A 27,462-nucleotide genomic window follows, 5' to 3' on the forward strand; every position below is an offset into this window, starting at 1 on the left:
AAGAACATTAGCTCACAAAAAAGGTAGAGAAAAAAAGTCCTCTCTCTTCATATGGGGAGTACAGGATAAAGGTATGGGAATGTAAAAAGTCATAGTTGAGGGTCTGGAGAGATGTATAGTGGATAGGGTGCTTGCCTTTCATGCATTCAACACGGGTTCAATTCCCAGCATCCCATGTGGTTCCCCAGGCACCACCTAGAATCAATTCTGACAGCAGAGCCAGGAGTAACCCCTGAGCATGGCTAGAAATGGCCAATACATCAAACAAAAAACAAGTCATAGTTGATCTGTAAAGAGTCTAACTGAGCAGCAAATATTTGTCTTGAATACTGGGGACCTGGTCCTTGGACACCAGTGGAATAAACGTATGATTATCTTTTGTGTGTTTACTTGTTGGGGGCATACTCAGAGGTGCTCAAAGTTAACTCCTGACTTTGTGTTCAGGAGTCAGTCTTGGTAAGGCTTGAGGGACAGTATGGGTGCTGGGGATCAGACCCAGGTTGGCTGCGTACAAGATAAATACTTTATCTGCTCTTCTGTCACTCTGCCCCCCAGTGGGATAATCCTAAAGACATGCACTAAGCTTCATGCCCTATTTATTCTGAATAAATAGCAATGATCATTTCTTTGTTTCTCCTTTTGTTCTTGCCAATCATAAATGTAAACTTAGGGCTTCCCTGTGCCCCCCTTTCCCAATATGGCTCTTGTTTCCTGATTACTAATTTACTTGTCTGGAATTTATGTCTGTGCTCCCAAAATTATCCCCAGTTATCTTTCTTGATCAAAAGCAAGCTCTTTTTTTGATAGAGGAGGAAGAGTCCATAAGTACCACGAAAAGGGAGTTCATGAAGGTTTTACAGACTCGAAAGAAGAATACCAGCACCGAGCTGACCATTGAACCGGAGGAGGCCTCAGCATAGAGAAACAGCCTGTTCGTTTTCATGAATGAGCAGCTAGACTTAAGGAACATTGCCTGAAAGAGAAGGCTCAGGAGTCGGCCCCAAGAGAACCAAAAGAGCTTCCCTTGGTGGAACACCCAGGAAATGGGTGGAAAACTCCTTGAAAGAGGAGTCCTCCTCCATCCAGGAGCACGAGGCGTTGGATTCCACCACATGGAGCAGTTCTCCATGGGCAGCCCGTCTGCTGCCACTTCAAAAATCCCAGCCAACGCAAAAAACAAACCCAAAGACTTGAAAAACACGCTCCTCGGTTTGGAAGACGCAGACGCTCGAGTTCGGAACATGAAGTTTCCCAGCCCCGTGTCACACACTGGAAAAAATTACCGTTTTCATAAATCTTACTCTCGGCTTTGCCCAGAATACCCAAAGCCAGAGTGAGTACAGAGACGAAGGAATCAGCACCCGAGAGGCTGGTGCGAGTCGCCAAGCGGCCTCCTTTCGCTGCGGTGAGAACCTCATCAAGTCCCCGCCAAGAGAGGAGTCTCTGTCTTGGAGAGGTCAGGACGGACCTTGGCTCCAGTCCTTTCAACCTTCACACTCACCTGCAGGAAAGAAGACCGCAGAAAGCACGCGTGCTGCAAATGGGGCCAACACCAGGGGCATCGCGCTGCCAGAGAAAACCGTCGGTAGCAAAGGCACCGCCCATGAGAAGGACGCCGGGATGCCCGGCAACCTCGTGCCGGCTGTCAAGCAGTCCAGCGAGACGCAGTGGGAATATCACAACGTGGCCACCGACATCGTCTCTGCCACACAGAAACCACACCCCGGAGACCAACTGGACATGCAACTCATCCAGCAGCTGTGGTCCCTCATCCCCAACAGTGACGTGAGGAAGCTCATTGCTCACGGGATCCGGACTCTGAAATGGACCGCTCTGAGCCCCAGGTGAGGCTGGCGTGTGCCAAGCTCCTCTCCGGAACCGGCCTCCTGATGAAGCGTCTCAGTGAGCAGCAGGAAGTAAAGGTTCCCGAGGCAGAATGGGATACAGACCAGTGGAAGACTGAGAACTACATCAGTGAGAGAAGGAAGACCAGGGTGAGCAGAACAGCCAGAGGCAAGTGAAGTGAGAATAGATCTTTCTTTCTTTCTTTCTTTCTTTCTTTCTTTCTTTCTTTCTTTCTTTCTTTCTTTCTTTCTTTCTTTCTTTCTTTCTTTCTTTCTTTCTTTCTTTCTTTCTTTCTTTCTTTCTTCTTTCTTTCTTTCTTTCTTTCTTTCTTTCTTTCTTTCTTTCTTTCTTTCTTTCTTTCTTTCTTTCTTTCTTTCTTTCTTTCCTTCCTTCTTTCTTTCTCTTTCTCTCTTCCTTTGTCTTTCTTTCTTTCCTTCTTTCTTTCTTCCTTTCCTTCTTTCTTTCCTTCTTTCTTTCTGCCTTTCTCTCTTTCTTTCTTTCTTTCTTTCTTTCTTTCTTTCTTTCTTTCTTTCTTTCTCGTTCTTTCTTTCTTTCTTTTTTTCATTCTTTCTTTCTCTCTTTCTTTCTTTCTTTCTTCCTTTCTCTTTCTTTCCTTCCTTCTTTCTTTCTTCCTTTCTCTCTTTGTTTGTTTCTTTTTTTCCTTCTTTCTTTCTTTTTTCGTTCTCTTTCTTTTTTGTTCTTTCTTTCTTTCTCTCTTTCTCTCTTTCTTTCTTCTTTTCTCTTTCTTTCCTTCTTTCTTTCTTCCTTTCTCTTTCTTTCCTTCCTTATTTCTTTCTTCCTTTCTCTCTTTCTCTTTATTTCTTTACTTCTTTCTTCCCTTCTTTCTTTCTTCCTTTCTTCCTTCCTTCCTTCCTTTCTCTCTTTCTTCCTTTCTCTCTTTCTTCCTTTCTCTCTTTCTTCCTTTCATGGAGAGGCTCATGCTGAGTGAAATAAGTCAGAAGAAGGACAGACATAGAATGATTGCGCTCATTTATGGGATGTAAAAAAAAGTAAAAACATAGTATGAGATTAACACCCAAGGACAGTTAGCAACAAGGGCCAGGATGAATGGTCCATGGCTGGAAGCCTGCCTCAAGGGCTGGGAGAGAGGGCAGCTGGGATAGAGAAGGGATCACGATAACAATGATAGTTGGAAGGGATCGCTCTGGATGGGAGATGTGTGCTGAAAGTGGGTAAAGGATGAAACATGATGAAACTGGTGGAGGGAGGGGTGTTCTAGCATTGTATGGCTGAAATTGGTTCACAATCAGGAAAGCTTTGTAACTAACTGTACCTCACAGTGACCAGGCTCAGGGGTTTCCGGGCTCTCAGGCCATGCCATGAAAGAACATGAGCAGGAAGACCACACTCTCCTTCCTGACTCTCCCTCTCTTGCTTGCTCTCTTTTTTCATGGCCACACAACTTTTTTTAATTCAGAAAGTTCACTGTCATCCCGTTGCTCATCGATTTGTTTGAGCGGGCACCAGTAACGTCTCTCATTGAGAGACTTATTTTTACTGTTTTTGGCATATCCAATACGCACGGGTAGCTTGCCAGGCTCTGCCCTGATGGCTCCATACTCTCAGTAGCTTGCCGGACTCTCGGAGAGGGGTGGAGGAATCGAACACGGGTTGGCCTCGTGAAAGGCGAAAGCCCAACCACTGTGCTATCACTCCAGCCCCAGAATGTTAGGTTACCATATTATTTTATTATTACTTCCCTGCTTTTAATTGATTCACCGTGAGATAGTTACAAAGCTTTCATGTTTGACCTTCGGTCATATAATCATCAAACACCCATCCGTTCACTAATGCACATTTTCCACCATCAAAATCCCCAGTATTCCCCCCAAACCCCATTCCAATCCCTCCCCTGCCTGGTGGTAAACAATTTCCCCCATACTCTCTCTCTACTTTGGTTACATCCGATATTTTGACACCAGTCCCACCATGACTCAAACCTGCCAGAAAGACAATGCTAGAATTTCATGGCATTCCTATACACAAATAACGAGAGGAGAAAAATGTGATATGAAAAAGGCAACCCCAGGGCTGGAGCGATAGCACAGCAGGTAGGGAATTTGCCTTGCATGGGGCTGACCCGGGTTCGATTCCCAGCATCCCATATTGTCGGATATCATTGGTTTGTCCTGCTCTCCTTGCAACTAGGAGCTTAGGTTTATCAGTCACACCCATCAAAGTGCTCCCGAGTTACTCCCATTCCTTTGTTTATCTGTAACCATTCCTACCAGTTTATCTGCTCTTCCCCTAATCTGACTCTGCTAATTTGTAAGGTCAGAACTTCCTAGGACACTGAATATTATAACATTGCCTTTCTCTCCTCTTTATGCCTTTTGAATAATTTACTTTAAAGCTATGTCTTTTTTGTATAGACACAAGAAGACAATATTATGTTTTTGTAACTTGGGACTTAATTGGCCTCGAATATTATTCCCTCCCGGGCATCTGCTTTCTCCACTTAAGCCTCAGTTCCCCTCAGTTCCTAGCACCCCAAAAGCAGGGTCCTGACGAGGGACAGGAAGGATCCAGGGCAAGCGGTGAGTTATGTGCTACCCTGGCATCGAGATGGGCCTGGCCAAAGTGCCTAATTCTTAACTATAAGTTAAGAGCTTGATCATAGACAAATGCTGTCATGATCCAAAAGTAATGATGAGACTAGGACCCTGCTAGGGATAGGAAAGGCTGTTCTGACCTGAGCACTGTAGTCTGAGATTAGATGGCCCCAGGAGAGCAATTCTATAAGCTTTAATGCATCTCTTATTGTGTCCATACAAAATAATTAATATTATGAATTCTTATATGTTTGCTGGCTGAGGAGAAGAGAAACACATTCATGGGACTCCGCCCTTTGGTTGATCCTCCTGCTGAAAGAGATTTAAGTCCTAGGAGAAGCATCCCCTGAGGGAAAGGAACCTTACCCTATTGCTGACCACACCTATGTGTATGCCCCAACCCCCTCATGCTGTGGAGATTTAACTAGGCTGTAAGAGTGGGTTGGGGGCCAGATCCACAGATCGAGAGAGAGACCGAGAGCCGGGAGAGAAGCAGGGAGAGAGAATGAAATAAACCGATCGAGCAACCAGTTTGGCCTTCTTCCTTCCATCGCCTGCCCTTGACCGACAGCACACACAGCGGTTCCGGGGTACCGAACGTGGGCGGTGAGACAGAGCCGCCCAGAGAGCCCGCAGGTACGCGCACCCCCTCGGCCAACTTTAGTTTTTTACACCATATGGTCCCCTGAGCAACGCCAGGAGTAATTCCTGAGTGCAGAGCCAGGAGTAACCCCTGTGCATTGCCAGGTGTGACCCAAAAAGGAAAAAAAAAAAAGAAAAGAAAAAGGCAACCCCATTCAAAATCATGCCTCAGAAAATCAAGTACCTTGGAATCAGCTTAACTAAGGAGGTAAAGGAACTGTACAAAGAAAACTACAAAACACAACTTCAAAAATAAAAGAGAACACAAGGAAATGGAAACACATCTCTTTTTCATGGATTGGGAGAGTTAACAATGTCAAAATGGCAGTACTCCCCAAAGTATTATACAGATTCAGTGCGATCCCTATATGGATACCCATGACATTCTTCAAAGACATGGATCAAACACTCCTGAAATTCATATGAAACAACAAGCACCGCAAATAGTTAAAGCAATTCTCCAGAAAAAGAAGATGGGAGAGGGCATCACCTTCCCCAACTTCAAAATATACTTCAAAGCACTAACAATTAAAACAGCATGGTATTGGGAAAAAAGTAGACCCACAGACCAGTGGAATAGGATTGAATATCCTTACACAAACCCTCAAATATATGAGCATATAGTCTTTGATAAGAGCAAGAAATGAAAAGTGAAGAAAGGAAAGTCTCCTTAACAAATGGTGCTGGCAAAACTGGACAACCACATGCCAAACAATGGGTTCAGACCTCTACTTAACACCATGCACAAAAGTCACATCAAAATGGATTAAAGAACTCAACATCAGACCCGAATCCATAAGGTACATTGAGGAAAAGGTCGGCAAAACCCTCTACGACATTGAAGCCAAAGGTATGTTCAAGAACAAAATGCCATTGACCAAACAAGTGGAAACAGAGATGAACAAATGGGACTATCTTAAGCTACTAAGTTTCTGTACCTCAAAGAAACCATGACCAGAATACAAAGACAGTCTACAGAATGGGAATCCAGTTTAATTCCAGGTTTAACCTTTTTCATTTGTTTGTTTTAGTTGGAGGGCATACACAGAGGTGCTCAGGGCCTACTCCCAGCTCAGTGCTAAGGGTGGCTCCTGGAGCTGCTTGGAGTTGGAGACTGGGGGGTACCCTCTGCTGCCAGAGATGGAATCTCATCTCCCAAGCATGTACCGTGTGCCGCAGACTGTTAAACTCTCCCTCTGGTCCCTCTGTTTAGTCTCTTGAATACTACCACATTGTTAAAAACTAAAAGGTACAGTATGTTTTTCCACCACTTCACCACCAATTTTGATTGTCTGCCTCTTTTGTTGCTGCCAGCCTCCTGGTGAAAAGGGACAGCTCGACCTGGTTTGGTGTGTTTTTTCTTTTTGTTTTTAACTTAACTATTTTTTAAAATTTTATTTTCCCTTACCTTATATAGACACTGTGGCTTACAAAATTGTTCATGACGATTTGTTACAGACATTCAATTCCACCATCACTGCACCTTCCAACCACAATTATCTCCAGTTTTTCCAATGATCCCTTAAGCCTATCCCCAAAGCAGGTACTCAGTAATTTATTTTATATTGCTTCTTATAATTTGCTAAAAGAATAATGAAAAAAAAATTCCTCAGAAGAAAATTAGTGAAGATTGTGTATCTCATCCTGGAGCTATTTTTTTAGTTATTTTTAGTTTTGGGTGTTTTTTTGGTTTTTGTTTTTTGGTTTTGCCTTTTGGTTCACACTCGGTGATGGACAGGGGTTACTTCTGGCTCTACACTCAGGAATTTTTCCTGGCGGTGTCAGGGGACCATATGGGATGCTGGAACTGGAACCTGGGTTGGTCGCGTACAAAGCAAATTCCCTATCTGCTGTGCTATCATTTCAGCCCCTTACCCTGTAGCTATTAAGCAATTGTAGAAGACATTGCTAAGATGTTGTTATAGGGTATGCTTCTATGTTGGTACTTTCCTAATCAAGATTGGATGCCTTCTACTTTACATCCCACCCAGTCTGGTGTGCTACTCCTGGCTTATCAGTGTTGTATAGTTTGAGGTGTCACGTGGCTGCAATGCCCCTGTACATTCCAGTTAAATCCAAAATTTTCAAGGGTGTGATAGAGGTGAAGTTAAATTTTTAACTGCTCATCTAGCCAAGGCATGCGATTCCGTGCCAGAGTGAAAGAATGAGGTCCTTTTGTGCCAGAGACCACCAGTGTTACAGTGATCCTCAAGGGTCTCCAGAGCTATACCTAGTGATGCTTAGAGCCACATGGCGCCCGGCGTCAAATCCAGGCCTGGTATGCACCACGGCCCCTAAACTTGGTCTTTATCATTTGCCACATAAATGTTTTCAGTTTATTTCAGTTTTGGGACCATACCCGGTGGCACTTAGGGCTTACTCCTGGCTCTGTGCTCAGGGGTCACTTCTGGCTGAACACCGGAGACCATATATGGTGATTGGGATCGAACCCAGGCTGTTCATATGCAAGGCAAATGGCTTACCCCTGTCCCAGAGCTCCATGAAAAGTTTTGAGTTTTGATGTAGTCCAGCGTCTATTTCCTTTTGTCACTTCGGGTTTGGGTGTTTGTAATTAAGATCCTAATTGCCAGGTGTAAGGTCATGAAAATTCATTTCTGTGCTTTTTCTTGAGAACGTGATTATTTGCTTTGGACTAGTTGTATAGGGAGATCTGGGGATCAAATTGGGCCTCCCCTGTACAACTCATGCATTCAGTCTTCTGGGCAGCCCTCTGGCCCACCGCTTCATAATTACGGAGTTAGCTCTTATTTTTAGATCCATGAGCCGCTTTAGCTCCCTTCTATGTCTGTTATAAAAAGGCCCTGCATCCGCTTACCCCTGCCCAGTCACTGAAGTCTGTTTTTCCTGACTCTTCCTCTCCCCCTTAACATTTCTCTGTATTTACAGTTCCCTTATTTTTGTGTACACCTCAGTAATATTTACATATGGCATATACTCTGTGGCTACTTTCTGTATCAAATTCTGGAACATTCGAAGCCCACGATAACAGTGGCTTCCCAATCCTGGGTCTGTGGGTAGGTGCCAGCCTGTCCTGCCAGAAGGTTTCTGCCACTTTGTGACAAGTTCTGGCCACTTTCCATGTGGCAAACCAGAGGCACGATTTTCACTTTGTAATGTTAGACTTTAAAATGAATCCATAGGGGCTGGAGCGATAGCACAGTGTGTAGAGCGTTTGCCTTGCACGCGGCTGACCCGGGTTCGATCCCCAGCATCCCATATGGTCCCCTGAGCACCGCCAGGAGTCATTCCTGAGTATAGAGCCAGGAGTAACCCCTGTGCATGCCAGGTGTGACCCAAAAAGCAAAAAAAAAAAATTAAAATTAAATAAAATAAAATGAATCCACAAAGTGACGTTACAAAAAATGCCTTTTGTTCATGCCTTGTTGGTCTGCAAAAGATCACTCCCCTTTTCGCTGGTTCCACAGAAATGGGTTGAAAACCACTGGCCCCCTGCCTTGGTTGTAACTGCCGGGCTTTGGACTATGTGCAGGACAGCTGTTGGCCCACCAATGTGACAAGGTCGAAGAACGCTGCTCTCGAAGGTTCCCTCCCCCACACAGAAAACACACTCTGACTGATCCCTTTTCCCCGGATGGCAGCACACAGAGTCTACTGTTTATGCCTGACATCTTCTCTGAGAGAAATGACCGGATCCACCTGTAAATACAGCAGGAGGCTGCGCTTGTCAGTTTTCCCTCTGTGCAGTAGTATCCCCTAGGAATACTCTAGCCAAATGTATTATCCATTCTTTCCTTAACAGGCAGTTGGATTATTTCCAGGGTTAGTTTATTATGAAGAAAGCTTCAGAGGTGGACATTGGTTGTTGTTCTGTTGCCACAGCCAGGTGTGTGGTCAGGGACTGGGGATTGATTGGGTCCCTGCATCCAACATGCCAAGCATGCACTCCAGCCCTTTCGACTCTCTCCGCAGCCCAGCTTTTGTGTTTTGTCATGGTAGCCATCCACGTGGGGCTGGGGCTGATGGTGCCTGAAGTTCCAGTGCATTGCTGCTCACCCTAGCTCTGCAGGCCTGATGCTCTGGCACCCAGAGGTGTGGTACTTGAGCCTGACGGGACTTAGGCCTGGATGTGTTTGAGTCCACCAGAACTCCTCCTGACTGTGCATGGGAGAGCACACGAGTTGGCCATGGAACACCCGCCTTACACATGCCAGCCCTATGCTCCACCGCTGAGCCCGACCCTGGCCAAGTCTAAAACCTGAGAGTCAAGGGTTTGGTTCTTTACCGAAAAGAAGATGGTGGCTGGAGAGAGAGTGCAGCCGGTAGCCTGTCCAGAAGCTAGCTGGAGGCACTGGGATGGGAGGAGCCCAGCACAGGCCCTGTTGGGAAAAGTCCTAGGGCTATTCCCTCCCTGCCCCCACCCGTTTTCCTCGGGGAGTTGTGCCAGTGGCTCTGGCAGGTTTGTTCAAAGGCTGTGCTGTGAATGGGCCCCAGTGGCCGCCCAGATTGACATGCTGTCCCCGTCACCAGCGAGGAAGTACCTGTGGGTCTGAGGGTGGAAGCCCAGGAGGCTTAGTGCTGAGGCTCCCCAGTGCCTGACTGAGCAGGAGGGATGAGGAAGTGGTGAGGAGGGAAGATGAACTAAGACTCGGGGAGATGGGCAGCATACTGAAGATGTGGTGACAGAGGAAGGAGCAGTGGGCAGGAACTGCCAGTGCCTAGCAAGCTTCGACTCATAGGGCCTGGGATTTTCTGGTTCTTTCTTGGAAACAGTGTGGAGCAACCCTGGGTTGATTGCAGTAAGAGACCCACTTAAGCTAGAAGAGGGAGAGCACGAGGAGTCTTTTTTTACAAATTGTATTTAATTTATTCATTTATTTTGTTTTGAACGTCACACCCAGCAGTGCTCAAGGGTTACTACTGGCTCTGCACTCAGGAATTACTCCTGGCAGTGCTCTGGGGACTGTATGGGATGCTCAGGATCAAACCTGGGTCGGCCACATGCAAGGCAAATGCCCTACCTATTGTACTATCTCTCTGACCCCCAAAATGAGCAGTCTTGCAGAGCCCAGCCAAGGGGCTCAGGGGAACCTTGGGAAGCAAGTGGAAATAAATCTGCAAAGCTGCAAAGTGTTTGCAGGAGGAGCCAGAGCCACCGTGTGTAAGGAGCTTCCTTGGCATGCAGCTGACCCGGGTTTGATCCCCAGCATCCTTTAAGGTCCCCTGAGGCTGGCAGGAGTAATTCCTGAGTGCAGAGCCAGCCAGGTGGGACCGAAAACCCGAGTCAGGTTGCCTCTGCTTTGCTGGTAACCTGGCTCCACAGCGCCCCCTGCACTCCAGCTTTCTCCACTCCTGATGGCCCCTCAAGTTCCACCACTAAAGTCTTAAGTCTTAAAGTCTTAAGCAGCCATGAGGGTGGCTTTGGTCCAGCCTAAGTACCTGGGATGCAATGTCCGATGGATCAGCTCTTGGTTCCATAATTGGAGCCATGGGAGCATTTGCACCAAACAATCGTGTCTGGTCGCATCTAGCCACGCAACATTTTCAGTGGAAAAAGAAATGTCCCATTCCCCAGAGAGGTAGACACCCTCAAACAGTCAGCTCAGCCATGGCGGGTGTTCCCATGGTTACTGAACTTCACTGCCCTTCACGGTGAACAGATAAAGTAATTGTAAAAGCGCCCGTCCTCTCTGGGTGACTGTGCGGTGTTGGGCAAACTCAGGTACCTCAGGGGTACTTATGACTGACTCTTTCGAGAGAGAGAGTCTGTGGGGCAAGGGTGGGGGCAACATTTTCCTTTAGCTACTCTCAGCCCAAGCAAACAGGGCCCATTCCTGTCATGGGAGAAAACTGTTTAAAATGTTGAAGCCCCCGAATGGGGGTAGAGCAGAAGCCACAGATGAGGGCAATTGACAGGAACCATCAGAAGGGCCACAGGAGGCCGGAGCAGAGATCCACGACAAAGGAGACCCAAGGAGAGGCCACAGGAGCTCACAGAGCACTGGGTTAGGATGGATGAAGCCAGAACCAGTGTTTTGTCTCTACAGGCTGATGTGGAAGCTGTCCTGTGAGGGCCGACCACTCTCTTCCTGGGTGACAGAGTGTCCCCTGGAATGAGGCGGGGGAAGCCGGCCTGCTGTGGAGTTTTCCAGAACTACTCTCGCTCCTCACTTGGGGATTCTCCACTTCTTCTGTTCTTTGCTTTCAATCTCTGTCACTTTCTTCCCTTCCCCTTCACAAGCCAAATGGAGCCAGTTCCCTAGGACTACAGGGTTTCCAAGGGCTACCTCCTCATTCCCATGCAAGTCCGGGCCCCTAGCTCCTGACTGTCATTCGTAAAAGCAAGGGGACCCCAATGAAATGTCTATATTTGGGGGATTAGTAAAGTATTCCTTGTATGAAGAAAGGGTTCACATTTTCCTGATCGAATTTGAGTGTCAAGGGCAATCGGATCGCTCAAGGTACTAAAAGGAAGATAAAACTTGTCCACGAATGTTCATTGTGAAGTGGAGACCTGTGTGAACAGTTTCACAGGGTATTGGGAGAGTCAGTGAACTCTGTAATTACTGGTTTTAAACAGTATCAGACTCCAGGTAACATAACCAAAGCCAATTGTTTTTTATGGAGAGAGAAATCTCGGGTACAGCTTAATGATCTGGTATTGATTGAGGCATGGAAAATAGTGGTGCGTGGAGGAAGTAGTCAGAATGCCAAAGATTTCAGCCTGCTCTGGAAGAATGAACTAGAATTCAGATCATCTTTACAAAGTCCTGGATAGGGCTAGAGCAATAGCACAGCAAATAAGGTGTTTGCCTTGCACACGGCCGACCCAGGTTTGATTCCCAGCATCCCATATGGTCCACTGAGCGCCGCCAGGACTAATTCTTGAGTGCATGAGCCAGGAGTAATTCCTGTGCATCTCCAGGTGTGACACAAAAAAAGAAAAAAAAAAAGGAAAAAAGTGCTGGATGGAATCTATATCTCTGTTTTGTTTAGGGCAGGGCTATTTGGGACCACACCCAAGTGTCTGGGGCTATTCCTGAATGTCTTGCTCAGGAGTGACCCCTTGGAGTGCTGGGGATACACTCCCAGTCATCAACCAAAAACAGGAACATTAACGATTAGGGATGATCCTTTCTAAAAAGACGAGGGTGGGGGGCTCCCAACATGTTCCTTTATATTTTACATACTATTCCAAGGATCAGAGTTGGGTTGGCCACATGCGAGGCAAGCACTTTACCCTCTGTCCTATGTATCTTACACAGGATCTAATTTTTTGCTTTTGCACCACACCCGGTGATGTTCAGGGGTTATTCTTGACTATGCACTCAGGAATCACTCCTGGCAGAGCTCAGGAGACCATATGGGATGCTGGGGAACGAACCAGGCCAGTCACATGCGAGGCAAGCACCCTACCACTGTCGATTTCATTTTCTTAGGAGGTGCCAATATGGAATGAAACCTGCTTAAGGACTTTTAGGGGTTAGCAGATCTCTGCCCCGGGGAGGCGCGGTGGAACAAAAGAACAAAAGAACAAAACCAAGACAACTCTTTCTGCAAAGGCACGGGGTTTATTCAAGCCAATATAGCTATATTGGGACCTTCAACTGTGCCTGAAAAGCAGCAAAGCGGAAGGCCTCGGAACTCAAAAAGAGAGCTGTTTTTAAACCCTTTTTGGGGAGAAAAGGGAAAATCACACATATTGGACCAAAGGAAATTACACCTATTAGATCAAAGGAAATCACATCTATGGATCAAAGGGGATCACACATATGTCACTTAATTTGCTTATCTCAACATTTGTTGACTTTTAACTGTTTCCCTGCAAATGCAAATGTTTGCTTACAGTTCCTAGGGCAGTTTGTTGGCCCATTTGGTGACAGTTTCCTGCCCAGCAGTCTCAAAAACCTCTTTCAAAGCAGCCAAGAAGTTACAAAGGCAAATTTAACCCTTAACCTGCCCTCCTCTTCAGACAATACAGGGCAATTTGCAGAAAAGGGACAGATGGAGGCGTGTCCTACATGTAGCAGCCATCAGTACTGATAAAACTGGGGTGTGCCTTGAATCACTCATGTTCCTACTTTTGAGTTTTAACTACAGCAGATATAAAATGAGAAATGATGATGTGGTAGTTTCCAGACGTGTAGGTTTCCAGAACAGAAAAAAACAAGAATAAAATTAAGACCATGATTAAAAATTTTCCATTTGTAAAGCAACTTTAAGACTGAAGGGAATAAATTATTTTTAAAATTCTTCTTTATAAAACAATTATTAGCATTGTAGAGAAGTCACACTTAACTAATGCAATCAGTTTTTGTCTTAGAAAAGAAGAACATTGGTTATATTATCCTTTATGTTTTTTGGGAGGGGCCAAACCAGGCAATGCTCAGGGGTTTCTCCTAGCTCTGCACTCAGGAATTACTCCTGGTGGTCCTCAGGGGACCATATGGGATGTTAGGGATTGAACCTGATCAGCTGCATGCAAGGCAAATAAATACTCTCCCTGCTGTACTACTGCTCTGACCCCTGATTATATTATCCTTTTTTCAAGTGTAAAAATCTAAGCAAGCCGAAGTGCGTGTGCACTCGTGGGCTCTCAGGGCGGCTCTGTCTCACTGCCTGCATTCGGTCCTCTGGAACCGCTGTGTTTGGGCTGGATCGGGAAGGCTGTTGGCCAAAAACAGCGAAGGAAGAAGGAGGACCAAGCTGGTTGCTGATTCGTTACCGTTTATTCAATCTTCCATCTTTCTCATCTCCCGCACTCCTAGCTCTGTCCTCTCTCTGGATCTACTGCAGTCTCTCATCTCCTCTTTTTCTCTCTCCCCCTTGCCCCTAGGCTACACACATCCAGGCAGCAAAGTCAACATAGGAAAGCCCTTCCTGAGGGCTCTCAGGTTCAAAGCCAATACTACCTAAGGGCATTCCAAAGCCCTTCCCCACTGTCAGCAGGCAAAATACCTCTTAAGGTGTTTTTCTCCTTTCCTTCCTCCAAGAACTTATTCAGTCTTAATACTAGTTATTTTTGTATGGACATAGCAAGAGACACATTGAGGCTTGCAAGGCAGCTCTCCTGGCAACATTTTGCCACAGACTCAGACTACAGCACTCAGGCCAGATTAATCACTCCTAACCCTAGCAGGGTCCAAATCTAGTTATCACTGTTTGGATCATGACAGCATTTGTCCATGACCAAGCTCTTCACTTATAGTTAAGCATTAGGCACTTTGGCCAGGCCCATCTCGATGCCAGGGTAGCACACAACTCACCGATTGCCCTGGGTCCGTCCCGTCCCTCGTAGGGACCCTGCTTTTGGGGGGTGCTAGGAAGTAAGGGCAGCTGAGGCTTAGGTCAGAGAACAGATGCCCAGGAGGAAAATATCATGTAGAGTCAAATGACTCCCAGGTTACAAAAGCATAGCATTTGCTAAGTCTTCCTGTGTCCATACAAAAGGACATGGCTCTGAATAAATTATACAAAGGACTCAAGAAGAGAAAAACAATATTTACAAGTCAACAGAACACAAAGAAAGAAGTTATAAATAAACTCAGAGGGATGGGATCACTGTGATGAGAGTAACCCAAAAAACCTAAACTACCTGAGGCTATGTTATCCTACATACCCCCCTTTTTCTTTTACAGAAACACAAAAATTTGAATAAGGAACAATTCCAAATCACAACATAATTCCAAATCACAATACAGTCTTATTAGTTGTACTAAGATTTCAGTCCAACCCTGGGCTCAGAGCAGTGCTTGTAGTAAAGCGTCCAATTGTCCTGCACTGTCCAGGGGTGATAAGAGTCACCAATGATAAGTCATGTAGTCCCATTTTGAAGAAATGAAGTGTCTGGATCAAAATTGAAGAGTTGTTCCTGTAACAGCATCAGTAGTGGTTGCAGCAATGAGTCTCAAGGGAGCAGCTATTAGGAGTCTGATAAATTTCAGGAATCAGTTGGGGAACACTGGAACAGGAGCATCACAACTCCTGGCAGGAGAACTTCAGCAGGGGAATGCAGCCATTCTTTGGTCAGGTTCCTCGGTAGTCCTAGAGGTGCAACCTAGCTTATGTCTGAGAAAAAACACTTTTTTAAAGTTATCAGAGACTTTGACAGTTGAGGTTTGGTCTCCATGCCTGTGAATAGAAAGAGTCAGAGGGAAGCTCCAATACAAAAGGATATCCTAGAGAGAAATGAAAAGGTGTTCCTGTTAAAAGCCATTCCTTTCTCCTTCAGGAAACTGTGAATTCCAAGGAAAGAGTAAAAGTAAAATACTGGTAATTCAGGATACTTGGTGTGGCATTGTCCAATCCACAACCTGTAAAAGAGGGGTATAAGAGATGCTCTTAATGTGATCTCATGTTATTTTAAAGGAGTTCAGAGGCCTTTTCTTCAGGTTCTCTGACGCTGGCTCATCTTCTTTCCTTGTGATTTCCAGCTTGGAGCTGGAATTTGAAGGGTTGTGAGTCTCTGGAGGTCTGAGATCCAAATCACATGGTTGAATTCTACTTCTTATGAGACATAATGGGATCCAAAGTTTCTCAGTGGGGTTATCATCTGTTGAAACAAAAGCATAGCCTTTTCCTCGAATGAGGAGTTTTCCTGCTACATTCAGTTGAGAAAATACCTCCTTTTTGTATTTGATTTAACATTCCATATGTCCACTGAAGATGCAGAGGTTGTGGGCTTATTGAAAAGGAGTTGTAGTAACTGTATCTGGGCAGGAAATATCCAAGGCCTTCCTGCCATCACTGGCTTCAGCGATTATACTGATTGGAGCTCTGAAGCTCCACACTGGGAAGAGGGGCTGAAACTGAGAACATCCCCAGATTTTGTGGGGCCTGACTCTGGCCCCCTTGCAGGTGTCCCGAGTTGGGGTCACCCACTGCATCAAAATTAAAGCGACAATCTCTGGCCCAATGATTTCCCCTCTTACACCGGGGACAGGGCCCAGGATGTGCTCTCACAGTAGAACAATCTTTACAAAAGTGGCCTGGTTTTCCACAATTAAAACATCTTTTCTGAGCTTGTCTCTGTAAGGCATAGACCTGCACCATATGTTTAACAGAACCAACATTCCAGCATGCTTTCAAGTACCCCATTATGTCTTCCTTCTCCTTAATAGGGCACAGAAAGGCCTGGCGGTTCTCATTAGCATTTTCAAAGGCCTATAGTTTAGTCAACAGCTCCTGAGTTTCCTTGTCCTTAACCTACATTTCAATGGCTTTCATCAACCTTCCTATGAAATCTGCATAAGGTTCTGAGGCTCTCTGGAAAATCTTTGTAAAACCTCCCTTAAATTCTGCATCTGGGGCTGGAGTGATAGCACAGAGGGCAGGGCGTTTGCCTTGCATGCGGCTGACCCGGGTTCGATTCCCAGCATCCCATATGGTCCCCTGAGCACGGCCAGGGGTAATTCCCGAGTGCAGAGCCAGGAATGACCCCTGAGCATTGCTGGATGGGACCCAAAAAGCAAAAAAAAAAAAAATTTCTGCATCTACATCAACCTTCTCCCACGCATGCAGGGCTGCATCATGGACATGAAGAAAAACAGCACACAGCAAGGTGACTTGCCTTTCTGGGTCACGCCATTTCCTTTCACCAATTAACATCTCATAAATCAACTTAATTCCTGAAAAGTTTTGTCCAGCATGGCCTAGGCCTTGAAGCTTTGCCTTGGCCTCATCACTGAGACACATTCTCCACTCCAAGTACTGAGAAGAGCTTTAGCAAGTCTTAGCAACCACATGAAAATCTTGAGATACCCAGTAGGCCTTTTTTGCTGCAGCCTGTAAGATACTCCCTACAGTACGAAGATGTAGGCCCATATGAGACACAGGCCTTTTTGAAACGACTGAGAGAATCCATCCTTAACCTGCGATAAGATGGATGCTGCTTCTGCTCTGCCTGGACTGGGCGATTGGGAGCATGTCCCAAGCGGTCTGGAGTCCCTCTCGGACTCAGAATCTGAGTAAGTGGTGGCAGACTCATAACTCGCATCACTTTCATCTGATGCACTGGAAGTAGAGCTATATTCACCAGCCTCAGAAATATTTTTACTATGAAAACCCTTTTGAGACTTAGGTGTGGAAGGAACTGAGGTCGTGTTATTTATAATATTCTCCTCCACATCAATTGTACTTTTCAAAAACAGGAGAATAGAATTAACAATCTCCCATGTAATCCAGAATTCCACGGGGATCTTAGTCCCTTCCTTAGATGCCTTATAGGCATTATTCTTAACGTTTTTCCAAGTCTTGGTTTCTAGAGTTCCTTCATCTGGGAACCACGGGTTAACCTTATAAACTACTTTAAAGCAGGACCGGAGTTGGTCTCTGGAAATGCAGAGTTCTGGGTCTCCTGTTCTGCAGAAGAAAAATGGAATCAAATCCATAAATGGCCTGCCCTGTTCAGTCTGGCTCGAGAAAATATGAAAGATGTTGGGAAGGCCCAGAATCTGCCCCATCTTAGTGGGGGAATGCTGTTAGGATTCCAATCCCCAGCACACTAAAAATCCTGTTCTCCCACTCACTTTCTAGACTGGGGGTGCACCGAACGCTATTCTTACCTTTGGACTGGGTTGCGCAGATGCAGTGAAGCCGAGGAGGGCTGAGGTGGTACCTTTCACGGTTCCCAGCGAGAGTGACAAAACCCTGTTGGTGTGGGAGCTGAGCCCTGACCCCAAGGTCAAAGCCTTGCATGTGAGCCAGGTCGGAGGGCAGGACGGGGTGTTCCGGGAAAGGCGCCCCGAGCCCTGACTTCCCACCGTGGCCCCGCGCCCTGTCCTGTGCCAAGGGAACCGTGGCTGTCAGCTCGCCGCGACACTTTCTCCTGCTGCACCCCGGGGCCCGTGCCCCTGCGACGCTGCTGCAGCCCGGGCTTGCAGAGTGCAGCGTGCTGGGGAAGTGGCTCCCCGCGCGGGGCCGGGGCGTGTGCGGGGAGGGTGGGCCTCGGCCACGGACTCTGCGGTGGGTGACCGCGGCGGCCCCGCATCGTTCTCTGTCCGCAGCCTTCTCCCGCTTTGGCCTCCTGTACGCGGTGCGCGTCTTCGCCAACGCTGCGGCCGCCCCGCAGGGTTCCTACGCCATGGTCAAGTTTTATTCTGCGCGCGCCGCTCACTCAGCCCAAGGGGCCTGAGGCCGGCAGCCGCTCTTCTAGTCCTCTCCGCTGAAGGTGGGTCCGCACTCGGCGGGGGCCGGGCCCGTGGGAAGCAGTGCTGGGCGGGGGCCCCTTACACTGGCAGCTAGCCGCCCCCACCCACCAGCCTCCCGCCTCCTTGCAGAGTGTCCCCCAGACTCCGGGCAGCACGGCCCCAGGGCTGCTGCTGCAGAAACGCCAGGGCTGGTTGCTGGAAGAGACTCGCTGACAGGGTCAGAGCCAGTTCCCAGCCTCCTCTGGGCTTTGATGGGGTCCGCTGTGTGCGCTTGGCAGTCCTGTTGGCTGGAGGGACTCGCGGCCAGCGTCATCGCTCTGTCTTAAGCCAGCCGTTCCCGATGCCCACCCCTAGTTTCCCACTGTAAACTTTCTTCCCTTTGCGTGTACCCCGGCCCCATAGTCTCCAGCTCCCGAATTCCGTCTCGCTTGGGCCTCATATTGGTCCCATTATTTTGTCTGGCCCATTTCCATTCTTCTGTGGTTCGTTTCGATTTTGCTGGAGTAGAGTTGGGTGTGGAGGGGATGGGGATAAGAACCTAGGGGTCCCCCTCTCTGCTGTTTTCCCGTGCACGCCCCCCACCACTTCCCATGCCTCTGAATATATGAACGAGGATTATTCTTTTACAAAACTTTCACTTGATAATTCTAAGCCTTCTCTGATTGGCTCCCTGAACTGGCTTCTCACCCCTCATCTTGCTGGTCATTCTCACTCCCCATCCTTTCCTCCTTGCCTGCGCCTTCATCAGACACGAGAACACCCCTCCGTGGTGACCATAGACTCTGCTGCTCCTCTGCAGGCTCAACGCCTGCTTCAGTCCCTGCTCTATGCCCTATACATACCTATACTCAGGAGCACATATGATTGCCCCAACCACCACCTGGAATGATCCCAGAGCACAGAGCTCCGAGTAACTGATTGTTGCTGAGTATGGGTCTGAAACAAGAGCAACCACCAAAGTTTGTACAATTTGCTCTTCACAGCCATCTTATGAAACTTGTATTGAGAAGTCTTGGGTCAGCTGAATTAGATCTCTGTGGCAATTCGTTCCAATCCTCGAGTATGTCTCTTATGTCTTTAGATTCGTCTCAGCAGACATAAAGCAGTTCAACATCGTGCCCTTGCCCTAAACAGCTCCCAATGCCAGGAACTGGCAAGCTACTATTTTGGTTTCAATGGATGGTCTGAAAGGATTGTCAGGGTAGGAAGTGGAGAGAGTTCAAGTGCAGAGCCTGTGCCCACCGTGTTCAAGGCCCTGGCTTTTGTCCTGAGTACTGCACGACTCCACAGCACTGTGGGTTGTGACCCCAGCAGGCCCTGTGGACCGACAGACCTGGCAGATGAGAGTTGTCTAAGTGAAAGTGTCTGAGCCTCGGTCACACCCCAGAATCAGTAAAGATCTCAGTGAATTGACGGTGTTATCCATATTCATAGAGCACTTGTGTGCTCTGCATGTGCATGGTTGGTGTAGTTCATGGAAAGTTCATGGAAAGTTCATGGAAATAGTTCATGGAAAGTTCATGGAAAGTTTTGCTTAATGTTGAAGTCACAGGTTACTTCAAGTGTTAGCCTGGATTGCTGGAGTTTCATTTTTATTTCTAATTAAACATTTTAAAGTCTACATTGAGATGTCCAGAAGGACCTTCAATCTAAAATCCAGCTTCAGGATCTTTCTGACCTCGAAGAAAGGGAAAATGAAGATATTGTGGCACCACTTCAGAAGCAAAGCATAAAGATCTTCTGTGCTTTAGAGGTGGTATTGTCACCCTTTGATTGCAAGAGCCCTGGAGTTGGCATAGCCAAGGAGATTTTGGATAAACTGGAAGGTCTCTGTGGGGACTGGAATGGGGGTGTGGGAAAGAATTCATTCTCTCTCTCTCTCTCTGTCTCTCTCTCTCTCATCATATTTTCAGACATCAGAAACACCCCTTTCCTTGCTAAGTTGCTAAAGCCTTGGGCAGATGTTTTTAACAATACTTGTTCAAATCTTAGGTAGTAACCACAGAACCATTGTTTTTTTTTGGGGGGAGGGGAGGTGCTAGGGACACCTGATGATACTCCTTGCTCAGCACTCGAAATCACTCCTGGAGGTGCTCAGAGGACTCTGTGGGATGCTGGAGATCAAGCCTGGGTTGGCAAGTGCCCTACCTGCTGTTCTGTCACTCTGACAGAACCTTGAACTTCACAATTTTAGAGCTGTCTTCCTACCAAGAAGCTTAGGGGTATGGAGATGGGAACAGTGTTTCTCCTATTTGGAGTAATAATCTTCTTTGTTCCAAAGTATCTTTCAAGTATAGATCATGTGTAATCTTCTGTTATCCCAGCAAATTCTTCATCTAGATAATGAAATAAACTAATATAAATGTTTTTTCCCCCAGAATCTGTGGCACGTAGGCTTAGGGTATTCGGTCAAAGGCAGGGCTGTTAGTGAAAGAACTGGAACAGCCTCTGTTGGTGAATCTTAGGGAGAGACCAGCTCATCTATGCCACTACCAACCCTTTCTCAATCTCCTGTGGGTTTTTTTTGTTTGTTTAATTTTATAGAGTAATTCACATTATTTGATTACATTTAATATTCAAACACCAATCCCACCACCATTACACCTTCCTACCACCATATTTTGGGTGTTTCCATCCCGATCTCGAACTCCAGCCCCAAAGCAGAAAGAAAGAATTTATTTTGTATTGTTTGCTCTGAATCAACTGTTGAATATGCTCCAAAAAAGTTTCCTTAGAGGAAAGTATGTGAAGATTGCTGTATTTCCCTCAGGGACCATTAAGCCCTACGATAAGAGATTATTGATATGTTGTTAAAGGTTGAGCCTTGTGTAAAATGTAAAATGTATTTCCCTCTGTAAAAATGTATTTCCCTCTGAGATTGGTTGCCTCCTACTTCAAACCCCATCAACTGTGGTGTACTGCTCTCGGAATATTAGTGATGCGAGGTATGTCAACTTCCTAGTTTATAGTAGTGTAATCTGTAGGTGTCTAGCTTCACTTTGCCTATTTGAAATACATAATCAGTGTGAGCTCTGTGCCATGATCTTGACTGATTTCTCCCATCTAGTTCACTTATTCAGGAATGTACAGAATACATCAGACAGCAAAAATGTATGGTAATAGCCCTGACAGAATATACCTACCACAGAGCCTTTGAGACATAGCCTTGTTGAGCGGTATGGGCCATGTAGCAGCAAAGGATAGGGTTAATGTTTTGCTAACTTGCTTGATTGCTTTCTGTAACTTGCTAAATTGCCTTCTGTAACTTGCTAACTTACTTGATCACTCTCTGTAAAACAATACCTTGAAGTATGACCTAAGCTACACAAAACAAGGACCTGTTTCAGGAAATGAAACTGCCCAGACGCCTGGTAATGTCCAGGAAAGGCACGGACATATGGCGAAATTTTCTCTAGCAAAGCAGAATGTCACTGATGACCCCCCTTGATCCCCAAAAATGAAGATGTTGATCAAAGTTACCTTGGAAAAATGGGAAAAATGAGAATAATGATCAAAGTAATCTTATTTACTAAGGTGTATAAAAAGAGTCTGAACTCTGTATACGGGGCTCTCTTTCTCTCTCTCTAACCCTCCTCTGCGTAGGAGTGAAAGCGGAGGGAGAGCCCCAGCGTGCTGGCCTGAATAAATCCCCTTGCTGTTGCAGAAAGAGCAGTTTCGGTTTTGTTCCTTCACGCCTCCCCCCTCCCCCTGGCAGAGATCTGCTCGACCCTAACATTGTGTGGTGCCTTCCCTTACTCACTAAGATCATGATGTAGTTCTCTTTTTCTTTCTTTCTTTCTTTCTTTCTTTCTTTCTTTCTTTCTTTCTTTCTTTCTTTCTTTCTTTCTTTCTTTCTTTCTTTCTTTCTTTCTTTCTTTCTTTATCTATCTATCTATTTACTTATTTATACATTTATTTATTTATTTCCTGCACAGCAGAGCCTGGCAAGCTACCAGTGGTGTATTCAATATGCCAAAAACTGTAACAAGTCTCAAAATGGAGACATTACTGGTGCCCGCTGGAGCAAATCAATGAGCAAAGGGATGAGAGTGATACAGTGATACAGTGATTTATTTATTTTTAATTTTTAAAAACGTTTTGGGTCACACCCAGCAATGCTCAGGGGTTACTCCTGGCTCCAAACTCAGAAATTACTTTTGGCAGTCCTGGCTCTGCACTCAGAAATTACTTTTGGCAGTGCAGGGGAAACCAAATGTGATTCCGGGGATCGAACATGGGTCCGCTGCATACAAGGCAGAGTCCATACCTGCTGTAGTATTGCTTCATCTCCAGTTCTCTTTTTAGACTTCATTTAAGTCAGTTAATACAGATTGGCATTGTAAATCTATTTGTTTGGTTTGGATTTAGGATCATAATTATGACTCAGAAGTTTGCTATTCAAAAGGCTGTGTCAGATGCATTTCAGAAACTGCTCATTGTGGTTTTAGGTAAGACTTTTCTCAGTTGTCCTTGAAGTACTGCAGTTTTCTTATTTGAAGAGCAAATAAATTGAATTTGAGAAGTCAATTTTATTGAAAATGCACTGTGGCACTGTCATCCCATTGTTCATCGATTTGCTGGAGCACGCACCAGTAACATCTCCATTTTGAGATTTGTTGTTACTGTTTTTGGCATATTGAATGTGCCATGGTTAGCTTGCCAGGCTCTGCCGTGTGGTTCAGATACTCTCGGTAGCTTGCCAGGCTCTCTGAGAGGAAAGGAATAATCAAACCCGGGTTGGCCGTGTGCAAGGCAAATGCCCTACCTGCTTTGCTATTGCTCCAGCCCTATATTGAAAATAATGGAAATAGTAGTACTTCCTATTCTTTTATTCACTAGATGCTTTTCAGAAGTCTCAAATTTGTTCTTTGTGGAACCTGTGAAAAATAATTACAGTAAATATTACCCCCAATGTATAAATATAGAATAGTTTAGATTGTAGAGTGTTTGATCCAATTCTTCTTTCTCAATTGCTAGTCAATAAAACAGAATAGTATAGTGGTTATAAACTTCAGACTCCTGTTTAAGTACTAGCTCTGTTCATTTTTCTGCCTTTGGACTGGAGCAATAGCACAGCGGGTAGGGTGTTTCCCTTGCATGAGGCCGACCCAGGTTAGATTCCACTGTCCCTCTCGGAGAGCCCAGTGAGCTACTGAGAGTATCCTGCCCGCACAGCAGAGACTGGCAAGCTACCCGTGGCATATTCGATATGCCAAAAACAGTAATAACAAATCTCACAATGGAGATGTTACTGGTGCCTGCTCAAGCAAATCGATGAACAACGGGATGACAGTACTCCAGTGCTCCTTACTTTTCTGGGTTTTGGGCCACACCTGCTGATGCTTAGGGCTGACTCCTGGCTCTGTGTTCAGGGACCACTGCTAGCAGGACTTGGGGAACCACATGGGATTCCGGGACTCATCCTGGGTTGGCTTCATGCAGGGCGAATGTACTATCAACTGTAATATTACTCTGGCCCCTCTGTCTCAGTTTTTAAATGTAACTGTAGGTCTTCTAAACAGATATGCGAAGATATTTCTAAGCTACAGTTTTCTGAAAAAATATACTTTTAATTTAGCTGACCTTATGGGCAATATTGTAAAAGTAAATACTTAACGCTTACATTTGTGGAATATAAAGTAACAGTGGGAGACTAGCACCCAAGGATAGTAGAGAATGAGACCAGGAGGATTGCTCACAGCTTGGATGCTAGCCTCACATGCTGGTGCATGTGAGACAGCTCAGATAGAGAAGGGACCACCAAGTCAAGAATGCTTGGAGGGCCCATTTGGGATGGGAGATGTGTGCTGGAGGTAGACAACAGACCGAACATGATGGCCACTTAATGCCTATATTGCTAACCACAACACCCAAAGGAAGAGAGTAAAAGGGAATGTACCTACCACAGAGTGGGAGGAGGGGGGTCATGGAGGGATACTGGGAACATTGGCAGTGGAGGATGGGCACTGGTGGAGGAATGGGTACTCAGTCATTCTATGGCTGAAACGTAAGCATGAAAGTTTGTTTGTCTGTAACTGTTGTACCTCACAGTGATTCATTAAAAACAAGAAAATAAAGACATCAAATAATAAAAATTAATAAATAATATTTTAAAAACTTACCTAGAATTTAGTAACAGACAAAATATTCTAATTATTGCTACTGTTTTCCTACTGAACAGGAAACTCAACTGGCATCAGTTCAGGGTTGGTTTTCAGCACTGACATATTGAGTGGTTGTGATTTTATACAACAACCAACTATGTATTGTGAATCTTCACTGTGATTCTGCTGGGGCCAGGAAACAGCTGAGAGATGTAGTGCACATGCTGTGCATGTGGAAGGCCAAGGTTGGATTCCTGGCAACACATGGGTATCCAGGAGCACCCCCAAGTACCCAGCTCGGGAGAAGACGCTAAACACTGCTGGGTGTGATCCCAAACAAAAACAAATAATGGTCATACTATTTAAGATTTTAAAATTTTCTCCTCTTATGAAATTTAATAGTGTTATGAATATTGCCAGCTGCGCCAGAAGGAAACTGAAGAATCAGTAGAGAATCCACAAACAGAATTGCTCTCCTTGCTCTATAGCCCTGCAGTCTTAGAGAAGAAATTTTAAGCTGTCAGACACGAGTAGACCCGGAGTTGACTTCAACCTTCCAGTCTGGGTAATTCTTCTAGGAAAAGTGACTTCTTTGGTCAGTTGGTAGAATTTCTGTCAACTATAGGAACATTTAAGAACCAATGGGGGCTTAAGAAGATGGTACTGGAGCCAAGGCACCTGCCATGCACATCCCTGCCATGGCATATGGTCCCCTCTAGCACCACCAGGGAGCACAGAGCCAGCAATAGCCCCTGAGTACCAGAAGGTATGATCCCCACACCCAAAATATAAAGAAACAAAAGAAGCAGTGGGTTGGACAGATAGCTCAGCAGACTGGGCACATTCTTGGCATGCAGGAAGCATAGTTTCAGTTCCAGCTCAGCATGGCATTGCTAGGAGTGACTCCCAAGTACGAAGTGGGTATAATCCCTGAGCACCATCGAGTCTGACTTCAAAACAGAGAAACAAAAAGAACCAAACTTAATGTCTGCATTGAAAAGGAAAATGCTCTTATTTTATGCCTTAAAAATAAAATTATTGGATGTATAACGGGAGTACACACCAGTATCATTGTATACTGCCTTTATAGAAATAACATTTTAGACAGTAATTTTTCTTTTTTTGCTTTTTGGGTCACACCTGGCGATGCACAGGTGTTACTCCTGGCTCTGCACTCAGGAATTACTCCTGGTGGTGTTCAGGGGACCATATGGGATGCTGGGGGTCGAACCCGGGTTGGCCTCGTGCAAGGCAAATGCCCTACCCAATTTAGACAGTAATTTTGAATTTATCCTTGTTAACTTTATTTCAGAAAGTGGTAAAATACCTGTGGAATATAGGCCTTTTGAGGAGCTGACTGATGCCAGAACTACATGATTTAATTCAAGTATGTGAAGAGAAAAACACAAGGATGACATACAGAGGATGGCTATAATTCAAAATAATGAGCCGACCTTGGAAGTTTTTAGCATATTCAGTCAATTATACCATCCCCAGAAAAAAATGAACTCTAAAACTTTATTTGAGGGAATTTCTGAAGTTTTCCTGAAGTCCTGGCCCTTGGTTCTAAACTCTTATTTGAAATTTGGAGAGTTTTCCCACCGCTGCCGAGATGTGACCCCGGGGGCCGCACGCGTGTGCGGCTCCTCCACAGCTGCACGAGCATGAATCCAGACCCAGCTTCACCAACTTCAACATGGGCTGCTCCTTGCAGACTGTCTCCAGCCAGAGAACTAAGCCACGACCCCATGCCCGCCTAGGAGGGGAAAGGTATTTCTCTCGCGTGCCTGTCCCTTCCCGGGGATGAAGGGCGTGGGGACCGCCATATTATGACGACCACTGATGGGGTTTACAAGCTTGCAATGATCAAATATCCGGAAGAAATCTCCCTGGACTTAGTTGTTAAAGTACAGAAATACAGAACCGCATGGCCGCTTCTGCGGCTGCGCGACCTCATTTCTCTTCACAACAGGTCTGACTCTAGTGGGGTGCTCCTAATAATAATGGTGAGGTTTGTGTTGAAATATTGAATGTAACCAAAGTAAATAGAAAGTTAAGTGAAATTTATCAGTTACAAGGCGGGGTGGGGTGCGGGGGTGGGCGGGATGGGAGGTGTACTGTGTTTTTTTCCTTTGGTGCTGGGATATGGGCACTGGTGAAGGGATGGTTGTTTCAGCATTTTATGACTAAGACTTAAGCCTGAAAGCATTGTAATTTTCCACATGGTGATTCAATAAAATAAAATTTTAAAAAAGAAGAAGAAAATAAATTAGCCTACATTTAAAAATAAAAGAAATTTGGAGAGTTTTAAGCGCCCTCTGAGTTCTGTCAGAGAAATACCTTTTTGAAATCCCCTTAAACAGGATCTAGGGATTTTGGCCTTAATTGTGATTATGTTGCAGCATTTGAAAAGTTACATTTTTTTTCAAGTAAGATACAATACCTAGAGCTCATTATCTCATATATATCTTGTATGAAACATTTTATGAAAGAACATTTCTCTTAAACAAGTGCACCGTATTCCAAATTAGGAATTAATTTGCTAATTTCCAGGAGAAAATATAAATGCATTATTTAACTGTGTGTGTTCTAGTGATGGCGGAAGGAGGGGCTGGGTGCAGAGGGGTGGGAGTAGGCGGGAAAATGTGTTTCATACCATTGGGATTAAATTTGGAGTTGGACATATGTAATTAATGTGGCTCAAAATCAGAAAATGTATTTTCAAAGTTAGGAAAAGAAAGGGAGAAAAAAGGTGTTGTGTTCCTCTTTTTAAAAATGTTATTTTCTTTGTAAAATAATTTTTATTTGTGGAGTAGGTAGCGTGGCTCACACTTGGCACTGATCAGAAATTACCTGGCCTCTCTCTTCCTTATAATCACTTGTCAAAGTGCTCAGAGGACCAGGTGATGGTAGGAAGCAAATCCAAACCTTTCTCCTGCAAAGCATGTGCTCAGTCTTTTGAACTCTTGATCTAGTTATGCAAAATAATTTTTCAAATAGTTTAAAACAAACACATCAAGAAAACTTCAAACACCTATACTTGGATCTTAACAAGACTAGCTCAGGAGCCTGAGACATAGTTATTCAGGCTGGAGCATGGACTGTGCGCGAGGGAGACCTGGGTTTGATACCTGCCACTGCATGGCCTCCGGAGCACTGCCAGGAGCAACC

The 27,462-nt window shown here is 45.5% G+C and overlaps 2 protein-coding genes across 2 annotated transcripts in view; both read left to right on the top strand.

Annotated features, from left to right (window-relative positions):
* The window catches only part of LOC129406538 (leucine-rich repeat-containing protein 37A3-like), a 97,123-nt gene that overhangs the window by 18,356 nt on the left and 51,305 nt on the right, over positions 1–27,462 (top strand). The gene's annotated exons all lie outside the window — the stretch shown is intronic.
* Positions 1,113–25,668, top strand: LOC129406537 (uncharacterized). Its single transcript, XM_055144698.1, is given in 9 exon segments — positions 1,113–1,232; positions 1,318–1,844; positions 17,745–18,207; positions 19,269–19,388; positions 19,848–20,013; positions 20,108–20,128; positions 20,849–20,864; positions 22,571–22,635; positions 25,604–25,668. Coding segments are annotated over 9 exon segments (1,563 nt in total).

This window comes from Sorex araneus, chromosome 7 (genome assembly GCF_027595985.1).
Source record: "Sorex araneus isolate mSorAra2 chromosome 7, mSorAra2.pri, whole genome shotgun sequence".
In the NCBI taxonomy this organism is placed as follows: Eukaryota; Metazoa; Chordata; class Mammalia; order Eulipotyphla; family Soricidae; genus Sorex; species Sorex araneus.